Source organism: Merops nubicus, unplaced genomic scaffold, assembly GCF_000691845.1.
Source record: "Merops nubicus isolate BGI_N331 unplaced genomic scaffold, ASM69184v1 scaffold49858, whole genome shotgun sequence".
NCBI classification, from domain to species: Eukaryota; Metazoa; Chordata; class Aves; order Coraciiformes; family Meropidae; genus Merops; species Merops nubicus.
Window position 1 is genome coordinate 2,786 of NW_008627353.1, and position 19,143 is coordinate 21,928.

General features: G+C 41.9%; 1 protein-coding gene across 1 annotated transcript in view; it reads right to left on the reverse strand.

The window, feature by feature from the left end:
• The window catches only part of POMT2 (protein-O-mannosyltransferase 2), a gene marked incomplete at both ends in the record, with an annotated part of 21,463 nt that extends 2,706 nt beyond the window's left edge, over positions 1-18,757 (reverse strand). Inside the window, 14 exons of the mRNA XM_008946263.1 lie at positions 1,187-1,263; positions 2,341-2,432; positions 4,117-4,268; positions 5,038-5,116; positions 6,654-6,723; positions 7,439-7,505; positions 9,585-9,694; positions 10,773-10,855; positions 11,782-11,888; positions 14,269-14,428; positions 16,124-16,232; positions 17,085-17,193; positions 17,787-17,891; positions 18,673-18,757. Coding sequence (XP_008944511.1) covers positions 1,187-1,263; positions 2,341-2,432; positions 4,117-4,268; positions 5,038-5,116; positions 6,654-6,723; positions 7,439-7,505; positions 9,585-9,694; positions 10,773-10,855; positions 11,782-11,888; positions 14,269-14,428; positions 16,124-16,232; positions 17,085-17,193; positions 17,787-17,891; positions 18,673-18,757 — 1,405 coding nt within the window. The remainder of the gene's footprint in view (positions 1-1,186; positions 1,264-2,340; positions 2,433-4,116; positions 4,269-5,037; positions 5,117-6,653; positions 6,724-7,438; positions 7,506-9,584; positions 9,695-10,772; positions 10,856-11,781; positions 11,889-14,268; positions 14,429-16,123; positions 16,233-17,084; positions 17,194-17,786; positions 17,892-18,672) is intronic.
• Positions 18,758-19,143: the final 386 nt, after the last annotated feature.

Here is a 19,143-nt window from a genome sequence, read left to right on the forward strand (position 1 = left end):
TTAAATGAGCAGGCAGTTATGCTGCAAAGCCTGCTCAGAAATGTCTGCGCACACAAACATATACTCTTAAACATACTCTTCCTGAGTAAAGGCTGTTTTCTGACTACAAAACACATCATCTTCCCGAGATGGCCACAATGAGGACAATGAATGTTTCAATACTACTGTGCAAGTGAAAATGTTCTCTAGGTACCATTAGAGGCAGTATTCTCTCATTTCTCTTCTCCAGCTTTTCTGTCACTCAGGACACATGTTGCATAAGCAAGACCTTTTTTCATTAAGAGACTACTTTGACAGGTTTTCCTCCACTGTGGGGAAAAAAAAAAGCCTCAGAAAGATTATTTCCATGGAAACTCATGCAGGTGCTTCCCTACCTGAGACAGCATTATTCACTGGTTGCCATGGAAATGCTTAGCATTAATAATAATTTGCTTGACTACCTTCTTTCTCTTAAGAATCTGAGAAGAGCTTTACAAACAGTATCAAATAAAACCTTATACCCCTTTCTCAAAATAGTAACTTCTCATTCTTCAGATAAAAGATTGAGAAGCTGGAAGCAGAAGGGCTGTGGCCAAGAGCACAAAGAACAATCATGGGGAAAGACTGCAATAGCAGTCCACCTTGAAAATATTAAATTCAGCTCTTATATATATAAAAAGATATATTTATGTATATATATATTCAGGAATACACAGGAAGAAGAAAGCAGAAAAAACATCACCTTGATAAACTTATTAAGAAAAACCCAAACAGTTTTCCCATTTTCAATCCAAACATTTATTGTTCTTCTAAATGTCTCTTTAGCTAATGTTCTTGACTCTGGCCATAGCAATATCCTCCTGTCTCATAAATACTAATTTATACTTAAAACCCTTTAAAAAGGGTAGGGAAACTTTCCAGCTTTCCTTTACAGAACCACATTACAGCAATGGAGGGATTAGATAACTAGGCTGTAGCTAGATCACACTGACAGCAGAGCCAGGCATCAAGTCCAAAGCTTCCAAACTTTTGGAAGATTCAGCTGCAAGACCACCCCTTTTTCTAAGTATAAATGCAAGTAGGTTGCTGGGGCATGTAAATTCTGCCCTAGCTTGCAGTCATCACAGACATCTCAGGAAATACTATTTATTTTTGATGCAAGGAGAAGGAGGAAGAAAACTGTAATCTAGAACTAATGATAACCTACCCGGATCATAACCATGTGGGATTCTAGCAGAATTTCTGCAAAAGAGGGCTTCAAAACATCTAGGCTGATATTCGGCACTTTAGAAGAAGAGAGAAAAATAGATTAGAAATCTGTATGGTTTACTTTTATCTGCCTCTTTCATAATAACCTGAACTCTCTTCTGCCACAAATCTGCTTCTAGCACTTCTTTTAATTCCCTATGCAATTCATTCATATTCTAAACACAAAGGTTTGCAGTCAGAAGTCTCTCCCACTGAATTTAACAACTGATGTACTCCTAGATTTCCTCCTTTACCTCCAGGAGAAAGAACAATAGAACCCATGAAATAAACAGATTTGCATTTCTAGCTGAAATTAAGAGACATATTGTTCACAGGCTGCTGTTTATCTGTAAATGAGCCATCAGGGTGGGAATGTAAAATGCATTACAACAGAAGAAGGAAATTCTACCAAGTCAACAGCTCAGGATTTCTCTTCTTTGGTTTCCATATAGTTGCTTTGGAAGGATAAGGAACACCATTTTTTTTTAACTCAGAACTCAGCTGAAGTCATCTGCAATTCATGGGATGAAAATTGTACTGAATAATTCAGGCCAAATGAGGCTGTGACACACATCTAACTCCTGGATGAGGCTCCAAGGCCCATCTGTCATTACTGGCAAACTTCATTCTCTGTCACACTTCTATTAATTTCTTGATGGTACTGCAAAATCATTATTTAACATGCTCCTGATAAGAAAAAGAAAAAAATACACCAGAAGAGGGTGGATCCTAGCTTTTTTAAAAAAATCATTGAATTTCATACAACATTCTCATATCAATGACAGTAATTCCCAGTTCAATCAATGATGTGAAAAAACAGCCTGTACTGCAGTGCCTACAAAACTTCATGCTTTTGTTACCCACGGAGATCTTAAAGTCCTTAAAAAGTCTACACTTCCACTACACTTGAAGCATTATCATCAGCTTACACCCAAAGAGTGAAGTAGAAAAAGGCTATGCATCTCTGAATAACTGCCCTAAGTTAAGCAAGTTCATGCCTGAGTTCCAAGTTGCAAAATACTGAATGCCTCTTCTTGCCATGTCATGGTTCATCTCTTTCTTGAACAGGAAGCCAAGATGTAGTCTCAAAGGAAAAGGAAATAAATGACTTACACTTAGGGTTAATATGATCTTCAAAGTTCCAGAGGGAATTGGGAGTCTCCTTCAGGTACGGTGTGCAGGTGACTTCCACTTGTTCCCAACCCCTAAGGAACATCAGAGTAGTTAGCCACCACCCTAGAAGAGACCACTCAATATTTCCAGTTTGTGTCTGATTTTTTTCCCCATTTAGCTTTTTACTTCCCCATAACACCTACTATACCACTCAACCCCAGCAGATGCATTCTTACACACTCTTGTGTACTCTAAGCACCATGTAGAAACCAAAACAGACTTGCAGGGCAGTCAACCTCAAAGTTCTACTAAATATTTGAGCCCCATTTCTAACTCTGGGTGTCTAAACTAAAAAACCTATGTCTATACATAAGCAATGGGATTTTTGAAGATGACACACATTGACAACCAGAAACTACTTCAAGTCAACCCTTACAGTCTCTCCAGAAGAAAATCACTATCATTAATTTAAGTCAACACATGCCTGCAGCAGCTGTATTACAGAAACAAAAGCATGACTTTAGAGGATACCACCAACTAACTGTTCATTTAGTCTGTCACCCTATTTCTAGCTGGTCACTTCAAATACTTTGGAAGAAAGTGTGTCAAACCCTGCAGTAATATGACAGATTAATAAGGAATTGTCTACCAATCTCCACCCAGCAGACTTAACTCCACTAATTAATTAATTCCATTAATTAATCACCACTTAATTCTCTGAAGGACAGTGATTACTCCCTTTTAAATTCTTTTTTAAAAAATATAAAAATCCAACGTACTCTAACGATCCCTACTTGCAGATAACAAGTACTTTTTCCCCTCAGCTCTTACTGTCAACAATATTTTGTGGCCATAACCTCCACTTGCAGGGTAAAAAAAAACAGACTCCTTTTCTTGAACGTTGTTGATGGAGGCAGTGATCTTATATTTTTTTTAAGCCAATCACACCATTTGCCCATGAGCCCAGTCTTACTGGTAAGGTCTCAATGGCACTCGTGTTCCTGAGCAGGCGGTCACCAGGGGCGTCTGCCTGCGCTCGCTGATGCAGCACCCACAGGGTTCCTCAGAAGCCCTCTCTGCCATAGCAGGGACACCTGAGCCAGCAGCAGGGGAGGCTGTTCTGGAAACAGAAGCACCATGACAGCACAGCCTGCTGCTTCAGGATCCATGTCAGCATCCCACACAGTACAGCTCTGCAGATACAGCAGCTTGCCTGACATTAGTCTGGCTGTCTCTGCATACACCTCATTTTAATGATGAAGACATCCAATTCGAAGATATTAAATCCAGACCTCTGCTAATAGCAGCTTGTTACCACTGCCCTCGCTTCAAATGCTGCAATACAAAAATGATAGAAGGTCTTCCAAACACAAAATAAATTAATACCAATAAAAAGAAATTTGGAGGCTTGTACCATGGAAAATGAACTGCCCTAGTTTCCAACAATTTTTGTGAACCCCAAGGATAAAATGGGCCTTGAAGAACACATCTGTCAACCCCTCATGGACTTGCTAGATGACAAGATCTACAACTATGCCACTCTTGGATCTCTTAGTGAGAGATATTATTTTTCAGAGCTGTATAACTTCACCGTAACAGACTTCATAACCCTAACTCAGATCTTCCCTTTTGGTATGTGCTAGTTACCTTTTTATTCTTTATAAAGCTAGAGAAATGGAGGAAATGTGGTTATTGCTTAATTTAAAAGTATATTGAGCAAAGGAACATGTCAGCTCGAGTCCTTCCAGGGGTGGAGGGGGATGAGAAGCAATTTACCATTTTGGCAGAGTCTTTCCAGAAGAGCCCAATATACACCCTGTGGCCACATGGGTTAGCCGGACCTGACTCCGTAGGACTTTGATGAGCTTCCCAGACTTTCTGCCCACCACTTCAATCCGCCAGAAATCATTGGAGTCTCCTGTTCCATTCTATCATGCAAACATACCATAGGAGAAAAACAAACAAACAACAAACCAAACACAAAATAAAAGCAAAACACCCCAAACCACCAACTAGAAGACATAGAGCATAGAGGCGCTGCAAACAGGAACTTCTGAAATTCTAATAGTGGCAAAGCTAAACAAAGGAGCTCAGGCTACTCAGACTGCACAGAAGAGATTCCCCATCAGGAATCAACGATTCCAGACATGAGCAACTACTCACAAACACATTTTTATCTTGCTACCCTTAAATTTTTTGTTTCCAATTCATACCTGACTGTGACTCAGAGTTACATCTTCAATGGGGATAATCTGGCTGCTTCACAAGAGGGGTTTAGGCAATGGCCCCTTGAGTTTGGAAATTCACCCCTCAAAACAGATTTCATTTTCATGATTCTAAACTCTGTCATCATTCTGTCAAAAAAAAGGCACCTGTCTATGTGATAAGGCCAAATACATAAAATAATACTTGCCAGAGCAATTTCAAGGTTGCTCAGTTTGGCATTTCTGGAGTTGAATGCTGCCAAAGCTAGACTGGCAGTAAATGCTTAAATTATTTTCTTGTCTGTGTTCACATTAAATAGTCCTTAAATATGACTTAAGCTATTTCATACTAAATCAGTTTTCCTCGAGTATGGTAGAATGCACATCTATCACCTTGGCAAACAAACTAAAAAAGCAAGAAAAAAATCCCCTTGGCATGGTACGAACTGTCCCCAAAAGAAGGCGCTTTTGTTTTATCTTGCCATTCACTTACTATTCCATAGCCAGTGACCTGAAAATGCTTCCTTGTCAGGGGAGCTTCATGCTGGTGACTGTGAAGATTTCTAGAAGTTCTGAAATGAAATTAAAAGTCAAACATTGTATTGTTTTTATGTTTCAACCAATTTGTGGTAAGAACTTTGTTTTGAGCCACTCAGACAGCTGCCAGTGCTTTGACCACTGAATTCCAGGCAAGGACAAGGGCAGGATGCAGCCTTAACAGCAACTGGGGCCACAGAGGGGAAACTGCCACCTCCCACCATGCGACTCTGAGCTTATGCCACACTTGACAGTGAAAGGAAGACAGCATGAGTATATCCAACCCTCAAGCTGCAACACACCACCTCCAAGTGGAAAAGACATAGCTGGTTTCAGTTTTGCTAGTTGTTTTAAATGAAAAGTAAGGTGGAACTAACAGTCCTGCTCTTGCAAGAAGCAAAGCAAGGATCCTGATGTCTTTTAATTAGCTGTTTTTTCTGAGGGGAAAGATTGTACCAGTCAGTCAGGAACAGATTTACTGAGGAAGAATCGGTGGCCCCCGTTACCACCAACTGTACATGGTGGAGACAGCCTTCCACACTAGCAGGGACTGCTACCTGGAGCAACCTGAAAAACCTGGCTACATCCTGGTCAGTCCATTTTTAAAAAAAAAACCAAAATAACAAAACCACTCAGTGAACCACTCCCTCCAACAATACAGCTGCATTCAGGCCAGCCTTAACTGCACAGAAGCTGCTGCCCACTGTGGATCAGGTTCCTGAGCAAGGAGACCAGAGCCACATGCTGGATCTCCTCCTCAGCACCACAGTTCTACCTCCCATTCTGGAGAACTCAGCAAGACCTAACCAGTACTGCCTAATCAAGGTTTTATCACCTTCATTATCATATGTTCAGTAGTAAACCCCAAAATTTGAGGCTTTTTTTTTTTTTAAGTCTTAAAATAATTTTGGAAACCTAAGCAATGATTTGTGAACATGCAATACTGAATACACCATGACATGACTTCCAGGCTCACAAATTTAGAGCTTCTGTTAAGAAATCAAAGCTGTGACAACACAGATCATTGTGGCACAGTGACATTAGACGAGATGAAGATTAAATATCAAGTCACTGGGGTTCACCTCCTTCCTACAGAGAGGGAAGGCACCAGCTGACATTTTTGTTCAAAGTGTTTCACTGCTGTGATCTCAGTGCTGTTGAGAACTTCAGTGGGTGGATACTGGCTATACACAAAGGAATAGGACACTTCCAGTACACTGACAAAGGAAAAAACCACTCTGTTTGACTAGAAAACTCGGAGAGTGGGGACAAGTGAGAGAATGATGGCTTTGAAATTGCTTCTTTGCAGAAGAATTACACTTAATATTGCACTTCACACAGCTGAACAATCCCTCTGCTGCTTAGGTAGGTATTTCTAATGAAGTTGTGTGGTTCTGTTAAAAGTTTCCCATTTAACAAGACACTCTTCAAAAACATAAACCATAGAATTCCACAAATCCCACACTGGAAATGGAGATATACAGAAACTTTGACAGGTCTCCCAACAGGAAGAATCTCTCACCAATTCTGTTCAATCACACCATCTCTTTGATTCCCAGAAATCATCCTTACTCTTTATGTTCCAGACGAATAATATCTCCATGCCTCACAAACTCCACTGGGCTCGAGGGGTCTGACAGATCTGCTGAGGGAAGGCAAACTAATCATATTAATGCACCAACAAACATTTCAGGGTTTTAGAAAGTTTCTTGGAAATGTTCATGCCTCAAGTAGACAATACAGGGCAAATTAATTTGTATCAACTCCAATCACTGCTCTAGTTTAAAGACCAGCCCTAAGGGCTACTCCAGAGAACATGGACTCAAGCAGCACATACTGCCCTTAACGGACGCCTGACCAGCCTAACTAAACACCAAACATGCCTCAGCTACATTATATGATATTTTAAAACAAAAGATGTATGTAGAAACCATAGATCTTCATGTTCAGTACTCTTATCTTGCCCCAAGCAAACATCCATGCAAATCACTTCAATATAATGTATCAGAAAGTACTAGGACCAAATTTCTCAAGAACCCATAGCCACAGTAACAGACTGCACAAAATACCCAGTTCAGATTAATCTCCTCTCTATTATTTGTAGCCCTAACTAGATAATATGTTCCCAGTGCAACCTGAAGCTGAGAAAAGCTTAGCTACTTCTGCTATACAATCTGGAGAAAAACCAAAAACACAGTAGACACAAACAGCATTAATCAAGATGGAGCCAGATTCCCCTTGTTCTTCCTCCTCTCCCCCTCACATCCATGAAGGATACTTTGCCTGGATGGAACTCAGAATATTTAAGTGAAAAACTGAGGCATCAATTATAAAGGCACTTTACTGGTGCTTGTTACCTGCATCCGAATCATGTTTCTTTATAATCCACATGTTATTCAAATCTTTATGTAAGTATGCAGTAACCTGAAAGCAGAAGATAAATTATTTTACCAAACAAGAAAGAAGGTGGTGATAGCAGACACACATTCACCAGCAAACTGAAGTCCCAAATGAATGTACCAATAACACAGAAAGCCTGGGATGACTTTTATGATAGTGTTCCCTAAAAAGCCAGCTATGGGCCACTCCTCAACCCAGATGACACCTTTTACTCAGCGTGCAGCCTGTACACTCAGCTGCACTACACTTAACAGCGGTTCATGTGCGTCCTAACAGCCTCCAACCACACAGCTCAACCTCCTCTCACCCTACTTCAGTGGTTCCTTCTATGACAGGCTATCCAAACCTCAACTTTTTGAATAATCACTGACCAGACCCAGGAGACGGAAACAGTTTGACTTCACAGACAGGCACCACTGGTACAGATTTACGACAACATGCTGCCTGTGACAACCATAATACTTCTGCCAAAAGATCTGGACAAGGTAAGAAGGACTCAGGGATCAAATGTTAAAGCTACAGACACTACCCAGCTAATCCTTACCCATCTGCTCAGCCTCAGAGTAACTGCTCCTACTATGACCATGGGCAGGGGGGACCATGCGGCCCTAGGGTGCTGCTCCTCAAAGCAACCTTCCTGAGCAGCATGAGGAACTGTGCCCACTTTGGTCAGTCTTTTCTTTCAGCAGCAGCAAGCCCTGCTCTGTGGGACCCTAGCCCAGTCACAGAGCTGTGCCTCCCACCCAGGTGGGAGCAGAAGGTCCAGTGGGTGGTTGAAAGGCAGAACATACAGAGTGCCTGTGGGTGGGGAAAAAGGGAAAGCCTGAGGTGGGATCTTATACCTTGAGGCTGTATCACCAGGAAAGGAGGATAAGGAGCAGGCAGAGAGATCACGGTCTCCATCTTTTCCTCCCTAAATCTCCTCCAAGTTCTAAATTCCCTTCCCCACCACACACCCCTCAGATTCTCCCAGCCTCCTACCCTTGTGCTACCTCCAGGATATGGAGCACAAGGGGGGAAATCTCCACCCTTTCCCACATACCCTCAAAGAAACTCCCATCAGCATCCTCTCCAAACCTCCCTTTACTGCTTTTAGCAGCATAAAGCATGCTCTGCACTTGATTTTTTCCTATCCCTGAGCCAGTTTTGCTATGACATCTCCATCTTTGGTAATAAACATCAATGTCACATTAAGTATTAACATTTTTGATTGGCAAGAACAGCAGGAAAAGAAGATTGAGGCAAAGTTTTCATTTCTGAAAACTCCTTCCTCACCACAGAGACTGAAGGGAGTTAAAAAACAAACACGTTTTCCTCTCTCAACTTTCTTCCAAGGAGCTCAGAACAATTTTTAGCCATTAATATGCAAGCTGCAAAATACATCTTGTGAAAGCTGCAGAAGCTGCAAAGACTTGTGAAGCTTGATGATGACAGACAAAACCAGGAAATTTACTTGATTTGTACTACTTAATTAGCAATAGTTATGTGATTCTGGTTTTCACTTTGATTTATTCATTAATCATTTAATCAGAAGCCCTTAGCAAGTTCAGATACTTTCATTATGCCTAGCTTATGAATGTACAGATATCCAACGTAATCAGCAAAGCCCTACAAATTCTTTGGTGGCAGATGAGGAAAGCAAGGCACAGAAGGAGAGTAATTCGTGTAAGGTCACAGAGGCCAGTGTCAGGAATAGAAACAGCACACAGCTGTCCTGTTCTGATGTTTTTCAAACACAGCAATGAAACCTGGAAGATAAAGTAATAGACTTGTTTTAAACATAGGGCTTATAGCCTTCCCTGAGATAACAACAGCACTTTCATTACGGAAGACTATTTTTAAGTCCTCTTGGCCATCTGTGGGGGGTGGTTGTGCTACTACAACAAAGCCTTGTTACTGTAAGTCACCTCCCTGATGCAATGTGTTAGGCTCTCTTCAAGCATCCTTTTTACTCGGACTTCCCAGCCAAGTGTGCAGCTGTGGCATGGTGAGGGTGATAGATGCTGAGTGACACAGCTCCTGTCACACCATCCCCTCTTGCTAAGTGCAGTGGGAGCCAGCTGATGGTTGTGGTCAGAGGCAGTTCTCCCACAGCACACTGACCTGCTGCTGGCGAGCCCCAATGCCCTCTGGGTAGAGGTGCCAATGGGAGTGAAGGTATCCCCCTGCCATCCGAAGGTTCTTCATTGTGACCACAGACCCATACGCCAAGTCTACATGGGAAGGAAGAAGGAGAAAAGGCATAAGGCAGCTCTCCTGTAAGTATCTCCCCAGCTAGTCTGCAGTGCTCAGATCAGGCGTGTGTTCTCCTGCTCTGTTTTGATGACAGCTCATTTCCTGTTTGACACCTTACTCCACACAGCTCACTGCAAGCTTCTCTTCCATCCTCAGCCACAATTCAGTAAAACTGTTACATAAGATCTCCCTGAAACACTTGACATTCTCCCACCTAGTTTTAACATAAACAGAAGTGCTAATTTTTCTGTATGTAATTTCAATAATGAGAGGTGTGAAATAGCTTTCCATAAGAGTACACGGTGAAATTAAAACATGACCAAGTTTGAAAAGCACGTGACTGCTTTGAAGCACTCCACTGCTGGACCCCTACAGCAATACAAGATGGAAGGGAGGCAAGCTCAGCTATCAGACAGCAGAGCTTATGACATCTTCCTTCAAAACATCCCAGCACAAGTGAGAGAATGGACCTGGTGCTCTCCCAGTAGCAGCTCTGGAGCAAGGAACAGCCAGAGTAAAGCTGAAGTAATCAGAAAGCAAAATCATATTAAGGCACAGTAGTTCCTAGCCAAGCTGAGGATTAGGAAACTACCAGAGAGCCATCCTTTCCCTAAATTCATCTGCATGCTGAATACAACACTGCCAAACAAGGGGAATGCTGTCACAAAGGAGATGATAGTTTTCATTTACACAAATCCCCCATCTGAACACCTACAAACCTAAGGCAAACAGGACAAATCCCTTTGTTGCCTCAAACAACATAGAGGCACAAAAGATAACAAGATGTATGCACACAAGCCTGTTAAATTGCTTAAAATGGTATCTTTCCCTCTAGAAGTATGATGAAACGCTAGTGACCATGAAGTAAACACGGTGTTATTTTCAGCCTTTTTTGATGATACATAAAACCACACAGAAGAACAGCATGCATCTGACCATGGCCACAAAGGCACAACCTGCACTGTCCTGAACTCAGCCAGAGGAGATGTTGTTTTTATTTAAGCTCCCACCTACAGGGACAGCACTCCAGAGTGGTTTACTCCTTTGGACACTCACGCTCTGGAACGGAGACGTTATGAAGATTGTTCCCAATCAGCTGAGACTGAAATGCTGAACTGAAGAAACCATCCCCAGGACCACTGCAAAAGCAAGCAAAGAATGTGACAATTCCAAGTCTGGCAAAACAGGCATACAAAGCTTTGTCATACATTACTACATTGTTTTTACAGAAGGAAAACAATAAAACAAGAAGAATGGCTGCAGTTCCCTTAAATGCACACACCTCTAATGTGTATCACAGCACCCAGAGACAGTCTTGCAGGAAACTGTCCAGAGCTGCAGGGACTTCAGGTCACCTAGACCTGGCACTGCATAAAGCACCATCAATGATCTCTGGAGGTGTTCTTATGACAAACAAACTGACTCACTGTCAGGTTAGATATAACAAAACCTCTCTCTGTGGCTCCTTAAGTCCCACTTCTGCTAAGAGGTTGGTCATAAGACCAACTGACAAGCTGAAAAATAACAGATTTAATTTTATATTGTTTCTTTACGCTGAAATGCTTATCCACCTCATCTCTTAATGCTGGCAGGCACATGGAAAAACATTACTTGGCCGTTTTACTAGCTGTTGTGCTCTTTCCACATAAAAAGCATCCCTTGCTTACAGGCACTCAGAGAAAAGTCACACAGACTTACTTTTTAATCACAGCCAAAGCATTTTTCAGGAATGTGATGCCTTTTTTTTTTTTTTTTATTACAAAACCAAACAGAATAGCATTGAGACATTTTCAGGTCCAGGAAAGAGATGAGGAATAAAAGCAGACAGAGAGTTTGGTTAGGATACTTATTTGGCATTTCAGAAAGTCTCAAGCTCAAATTCAGTTTCTCTGCCAACTTGGCTAGAGCCTTTCTGTAAGAACAATGCAGGAGTCTAGGAAGGAAATTAAACAAAGACACAGCCTGTGGCTGTGCTTCTAACACTGAAAGTGGAGGAATAATAATCAGTAGCCTTTAATTCAAAGCAAAGACAAGTGATTCTTCTGGAGAAAACATTGTGAAATACCTTTTATTTAATACTGTAAAGTGAACAGCAAACACAGCCGTGTAGAGAGCAAGTGGGAGCAGGATGAGGCAGAGCACACGAGCCAGTAAATGCTTCCCAAACATGACCTGTAACAAACAAAATCTGCATCAAACAGTGCAGCTGCATGAACAACTGTACTCCTTACTTCATGGACTCTGATCAGCAGTCCTATAGCTGAAGCCTGCCATGCAAGCAAGCTCAGCAGGCTGCAGAATTACCTCAAGGAGGCCTAGAGAGAGGTAAAAGCTTAGGCAGACCTTGTTGTGCATCTCCAAAAGCTGGAGCTGTGGTACCTTGAAATTTCAGAGTCTTAGGAGGAAGACAAAAAACAAGCAATAGTGGAGTTTAACTTTCCAAAGTGCTGAACATCCCTAACTCTGGCAAAGGAGGCTGGGCAGCTTCCATTGACAATACTTTGAAAAGAAAGACCTTATCAGAGTTTATCAGAGTGGCACATAACTTGACACAAAATCACAGCAAGAAGATGGCTTGCAGAAGTAACTGTCCAAGCTAAGCAAAAGGGAAAAAGAAAACCTGTTCTCCCAACAAGTCTCCCTGTGCAAATGTGAATGTAACCAGGACTTCTTGGGGACCTAGACATGCCTCATGCACAGAAACCAGCTCACTTAGCAAGGATGCTCTCACACTGAAGCTTCTGTAACTGCTCAGACAGAAGTTACAGAAAAGTCATTGGAAAAATCCATTTCAGCTGCCTCAGTATTTTATCTAAACCACTTGGGAAAGGTGGTTTTTACACAGATGCCCAAAAAGCACTTACGTATTCGCATCCTACTGATACTGCTGGTAGTAAATAATGTAAAATACAGTGTGGGTAACAAATAGCTGTGGAAGAAGAAACACTTAAATAGCAAAAATTGTTTGCTAAATGTCCACATCTAACTTCAAAGTAGAAAAAAGCAGGACACTTAATAACCACTGGGAACTGGAAAAAAAAATGCTGATTGATGATACATATCCAAGCTGATGATGTGGAAAGGCACAGGAACTAATCTCCAGTTCCTTGCTCACAACAACCACAATATACCTCAATCTTTGTGAAAAGGTCTTCCTTAACTACATACTTCCATGCAAAGTCCAAAGAGAAAAGGCACATGAAGGACTGCATAGAGCAAACCAGAACAGTGGAGAAGGATAAGCTGAGAATTCTAGAAATCATGAGTAGTTTCCTAACAAATGCAGAGATAAGTTATTCAGGCTTTCAAGGGTTTAATCCTCACCTTTTTTTTTCCCTCCCTCAAGCACCAAAGTTGCCAAATAGTTATTCAGAAAGCATCTACCTTCTGGAGTAAATTTCTTTACATATTCTAACACTCAGGGGCTTGCTGCCTTTGCTGCCAGCAGTACAAATGAAATCACTGTGCAGCCATCTGCTGGCAGAAAGCTTAGACATGATGGATTTGTTCCATTTCAAATGCAATTAACTGACTTTGCTCAAGAAGTGCTTCTCTGCAGCTGGAACATTGCATCTTCTCAGCCCATATTGATTCACATTAATCAGAGAAAAAAAATCACACAGCAGGAACAGAAGAAGTACCCCAAAACCCCCGCTGTTTATGAGACAAACAGGACAAAAACAGTAAGTGACAGAAATACAATTTTCAAGCTGTGACAAGAGGAGAACCGAACACCTTTTAAAAGATGTGCTTGAAGAATTTGCTTTCCTACTAGTTGCAAGACAGCAAACAGTACATCAAATTATTTCTCCAGTAGCAGATTTTACAGTTGCCAAATACAAAATGCACTGTATTAGAACAGGGCATTCAAAACACAGTAGCAAATTTCTTGGAGCTTCTAAGAACTAAATCAAGTGTGTGAAATGAGGCAGGCTATGGCTGCCTTCATCCTCAGGATGGGCTATGGAGACTGGCAGTTGCAGAGCATTCCTGTGACTTGTGGTGAACTACAGCATGATACTGTTATGCAGCCTATGCCTCTGTTCTCTCATGAAGTAGAGCCTGAGTTCATGCTGCTTATACAAACTGGGTGCTGCAAGACATGCCTTCCTGCCAGGTGGCATGTGCTCCTCAGGTCATGCAACAGTGCAGGACAACATCTTGCTTTGGACCATTGTACAGCCATTCCCTATGAGCATTTTTGGCCAAGGCTGAAAAAAAATGATCCAACTGGAAAGGCAATAGTTTCTGTCAGGAAAAAGCAACAACGTTTTTGCTGTGCTCTTACAACATTAAATCCTGTTAACAAGTGTGTTTCTGGGGTTTTGTTTGTTTTTTGGGTTTGTTTTTTTTTTTTTTTTTTTCAAATGTATGGCAATAATTTTTCCATTATACCCTTCATCTTCAATTATCATCACCCACCTCGGATGCCCATTTGCTGGAGACAGAGTATTTATCACTGGCTAGTTACACAGTTATCAAAATCTAGGCAAATTACAAACCAAATAAAACAAAGAAACCCTTAATGTAAAGAAAAGTTTTTGACACTCACCAGCGACAGGCTGAGGTTCCCCAGCAAGTCCCACAGGTCATAGATTGTGTTTAGGCCAACCAATAGGACTACAAAAAGGCCAACAAACTTTACCCCTGTTGCTCCAGCAAGGTTCACACCAGTCAGACTCAGCCAGAACCACCAGGAGGCAGAAAAGGGCCTGCAGGACAGACAGAACAGCTCAGTAAATAAACGATGGCTACATGAATGGGCACCTGCAATCAGGAAAATAAACAGCAAAGCAGTTACTCTGCAAAACTATATTCCATATTCTCAGGAGCCCATGAGGAATAGACAGGCAAGTTTCTCATTAATATTAGAATGATGAAAGGATACTGGCTTCAGATACAGGTTTGTGAAGCCTAGATACAGGCTTCAGAAGGGCTCCACACTTAAGCCTGGGCAGCCCTAGATCTCTCTTTAAGGGAGGGAACGGAGACATCAGGTATAAGCTAAAAGACCTGTGTGAATAAAATCTGGCACATGGAATGTCTGAAAATAGAAGCAGGACTTATACTCCATAAATCCAAACTTACTTCTCTCAAAATAATAAGGACATGGGCGAGATCAGGAGAAAGAGAGCAGCCACTTTTCCTAAAGCAGAGAGGCCATGTTGGAAAACATCTACACAAAGCACAAAAAGCTGCAGCAAAAAGCAAACAAATTAAAAACTAAACTGAAACTGAACCACAGAGAAAAGATGAGAAGAGATGATAGCAAAATTTAAAACCCTCTTCCTACTGACTCATGATGCCTTGATGCTTGCATCTTGACTAGACAGAATCCCCATTACTTGCTAAGCCACACAATAGCTGGCTTTTAATTTGCATATGGTCAAGTGGTTTGAGAACAGGATTAGCTCCGAGGCACAAGGAAAATGTTCAGGTCAAGACACTCAGAGCCGATCAAACACTGCCCTGTAACTCGGTACTTGCACTCCTTGCAGTATGTGTTGTGGGTGAGGGTGGCCTTGGACAGCCCAACACAACGCTGCATTTTAGCCACGTGTGCTGCAGTCACACTAAGACAGGTGTGATCAGCTCCTGAACATTTCATGAAAAAGAAATTGTTCATATGTAACACAGTACTCTAACCTTTTGTGTCTTTGAATTCTGGATATGTTGTGGGGAAACTACTCTGCACTGCTCAGACACAAAGAAGCCTTCTGACGTGTCCAAATACCCATAAACCACCATCCCCACTGGATGGGTCCACAGCAAATATCCTCAGCAAACTGACTACTTTAAATCATTTAGAAACATCCTGGCTATGTTTCCCCCAAATCTTTGGTACCAATTTCTCTAAATCAAACAAATTACACTATTTACTTTGGCTAGCAGGATTTTGTAAGTGCTTATAGGATTATAGTCACAGATTAACTGTGTTTCTCCAGCCTGGAGACAAAGTAACTGGTTCAAGAGAACGGGTTAATATTTTTCCCATTAAAGAGCAAAGTCTTGAACAGGTTACAACCATCCTTCATTCCTCCTTCTCTAACATGCAACACTATGCTAGCTTTCTTTCCTGTCAAGTTTTAGAAAGCTTTAATCTTCATTTTCAAGCTTTTTGCCATTCCATAAACATTATTGCTGCTGAAATTTCCTTTCATGCTAAGATAACGTATTTAAGTCTCTCTCCTGGTTTACCCCAACTATGGTATTTTCTAACTAGCTTCACAAACCCTCACACTAAAAATTTCTCTCCCCCACCATAAGCCATTTTCACCTCCAAATTTCCTGAAACAATCTCACCTCAGCTATTCACCCAGATTATCTAGTGGAAGGCATTCTCTAGTACTTTACCTGTGTGAAAGCCGAGTACCCACAGTTCAACAAAATTATCATCTTTATCTTACCTATCTGCACAGCTGTTACATTTCACCATACTCAGAACAGCTCCCATGAGGAAGAACATCAGAATAGGATCCAGCAGAATATATTGGGACAAAGTAATACAGCCTGTATCTGCAAGGAGACACGCAACAATGTCAAAAGACTTGCAGTTCCAAAGTGAATCTAAGATTGCAGGAAGCCAGTTTCCTCAATGTAGTCAAGACAAGGGGAACAAGGGACATTTTAGAAACAGAAGATGAGAACATTTCAACTTCTACAAATGAAAAAAAAAAAAATCCTCACAAAAACCAAGCAGCAGAACAGTATCTGTGAAACACCATTTGGGAAGTGCTGCTAACACACCCAGCTAGAGATCACTGCAGACAGTAATGATCTACCTACTAAGGCACCAGCATGGTGCCAGAGTATGCTACAGAAGTCATCTCTCAGATGTTACCTATAAAAAATGAATATGACTTGGGTATTTTAAGTGTCTGTGCTTCAATACCTGTGTCCCTTCACAAAATCCCAATTTGAGTAACTCCCTTTGCAATGTTAATTTCTCCACTTGGCTCAATTCAACAAGGAACTTTATTAATTCCTTACTGTGAACTCTTCCTCAGTAATGGAGCAGGTTGTTAAATACCTCTGTAATTCACAGGGTAGACATCAATATATACTTCACTAGCAGGCAAAATCATTCCTGACCATCCATCCTAAAAAAATTTTTAAAATTGAGGTGAAAAGTAGTCCAATGCTGTGGTTATGCAAATAACATAAGTAACTATAAACTAAACAAAACTACAGAATTCTCAAGGGGACCACCAATTAAAAAGTCTCAAATAGACAAAGCAGAATTACTTGGCTTTTGGGAACCTCTCTCGGTAACGTCAATATCCTCTGGCTAAGTAACTCAAGATAAGCCAGAAATTAAATTCTGTGAGCAATTAACCTGCTCGATTTTGCTGTAGCAGGAACACCTACCAAAAATAAGGATGAAAGCTGTGAGTAAGGCTGCTGGCAGTGACTTTGACAGTTCCAACACTGTGAGGTAGGCAAAGGGAACCAGGCAGGAGCCCAGGAATGCGCAGAACTGCAGGAAAAGAAAATCACAAGAGACACCGTAACCCTCCCAAAGGTGAGCATCGCGTTGTCGTGCTGTCACTTTCACTGCTCTTGGCCATCTTAGATAGCAGTACAGCCAGGGATTCAGACAGAATATCACTCTGAAGAGTAATTCCATGACCTGCTCCATCAGCTTACTCAGCTCCGTACCACTGGTGGTGGCAAACTGCAGGAGGAGGTGGACAGGACAATCCTGGGGCTTTCTGACACCCCTGGCTCCCCAGAAGAGCAGCCAGACACAACGGAGTGGGCAGAAGCCCAAGCTCAGCAGTGTTTCCTTTGCAGAACAGGTAAGGTACCTGTCCCACTCAGACGTGTAGTCCTACTAATTAGCAGCCAAGAGTTGGCCTCAATAATCACCTTACTTTCTCACCTGGCCTCTTACAGCCAGACATTAAGACTTACAATACAACCACTAACAGTTTTCTAAGGAGCTTAAAGACAAGGCAGAAGGCTAAACAGACCTCTAATCTGATCCAGGAGAACTGTTCTTATGACATAACACTGTACTGAAAAGCACAGGAGATCTAACCAGCCTGACACTAGCCTGGAGAGCCTTACCCCTCTCATTCCCATGTAGTTGTGATGCTCATATCTGTCCCCTGGCTTTTGGAAAGGAAATGTACCATCATATCCACTAAGGTAGCCAGCAAGTCCAATCAGCATCTGAATAGGAAAGATGAAAAAAATGATCAGGGAAATGGCATTGGAGGAAGAAGTATCCAAGCCAGCAGCAGGTAGGATTTCTATAAAACCCACATCTGTCCCAGAAAATAACTACTTAATTCAGATACATCATCCAAACGAGTTTATGTACAGAATTCATATGCATACATATTGTCCTTTGTCTAAAGGGAAAATCAGAAGGGATCAAAAGGACTTTGGCTGCTGACTACAATCTCAAAGGAAATACCAGATGTGAGATTTAGCAGAAAGAATCTTGTAGATTCTCCCATAACTCCCTATTCCTGTAGCTGAAGGACATTCAGCCTGAAAGGAAGGTAACCTCTCTGAGGCAGCAGTGCACCCTCAGCAACACTGCACATTGCTGCTAGAACTAGTTCTTCAGTTACAGAAGACCAAGTCAAGGCTTTCAGGGTCCATTGTGGTAGGCTTCTCATCTGCACACCATGAACCGCCTGGCTCCTTCTGAACTACAGGCTGCTATCACATATCCCCTCCAAACCCCATGAGTGCTAAGCTTGTTTTTTCATTTCAAACCTTGCAAATACCCAGCATGCAATACTGGTTAGTTTTCCCATATTCAAAGTATTTTCATCAAGAAAAGATGCCAGTTGAGGCTCTGGAAACAGAATGCAAGCTACTACGATGCCAATAACAGTTAGGAAAGGTATTGCTCATCACATCCTTCAGCCAGAAGGAAGGGGAAAACTTTTGTTGGCCCACTACTGTAGCTTCTAAAACATCTAACAGAAGAGCTGTTTACCTTCCCCAGAGGGGGGTGGACATCAAAAAAGAAGGTCCGATTAATGTAGTAACTTCCCATCTTCCCAAAATGAGTTTCATCCCAACTGGAAAACAAAAGAAACAACAAACAACTTGCTATAATGCTGAAGACAGTAAAAAAAAAATCCAGGAATGTCTTTTTACTCATGTTTTCCATCATCACATAGAGGGCTAGGGGCACGCATTGCTACGGGACAATTCAATGGGAAATCATGGAAGTACTTCAGACATTCTAGGCAGGACGTTTTCTGAAGAGATTGACATCGGCATCCAAACCCCCTAGCCGGCACTGCCGAATCCCGATTGAGCTTAGAGATGTTAAAAAGTCAGCCTGCAATCCCCGACCGCCCGAGATCCGGTCCGCGCTCTGCAGCAGGTCCCGGAGAGCAGCGGAAAGAGCGGTGCGGGCAGAGAGCCCCGCGCCTCCTCGCTGCCGGGATCCCGCCCGACA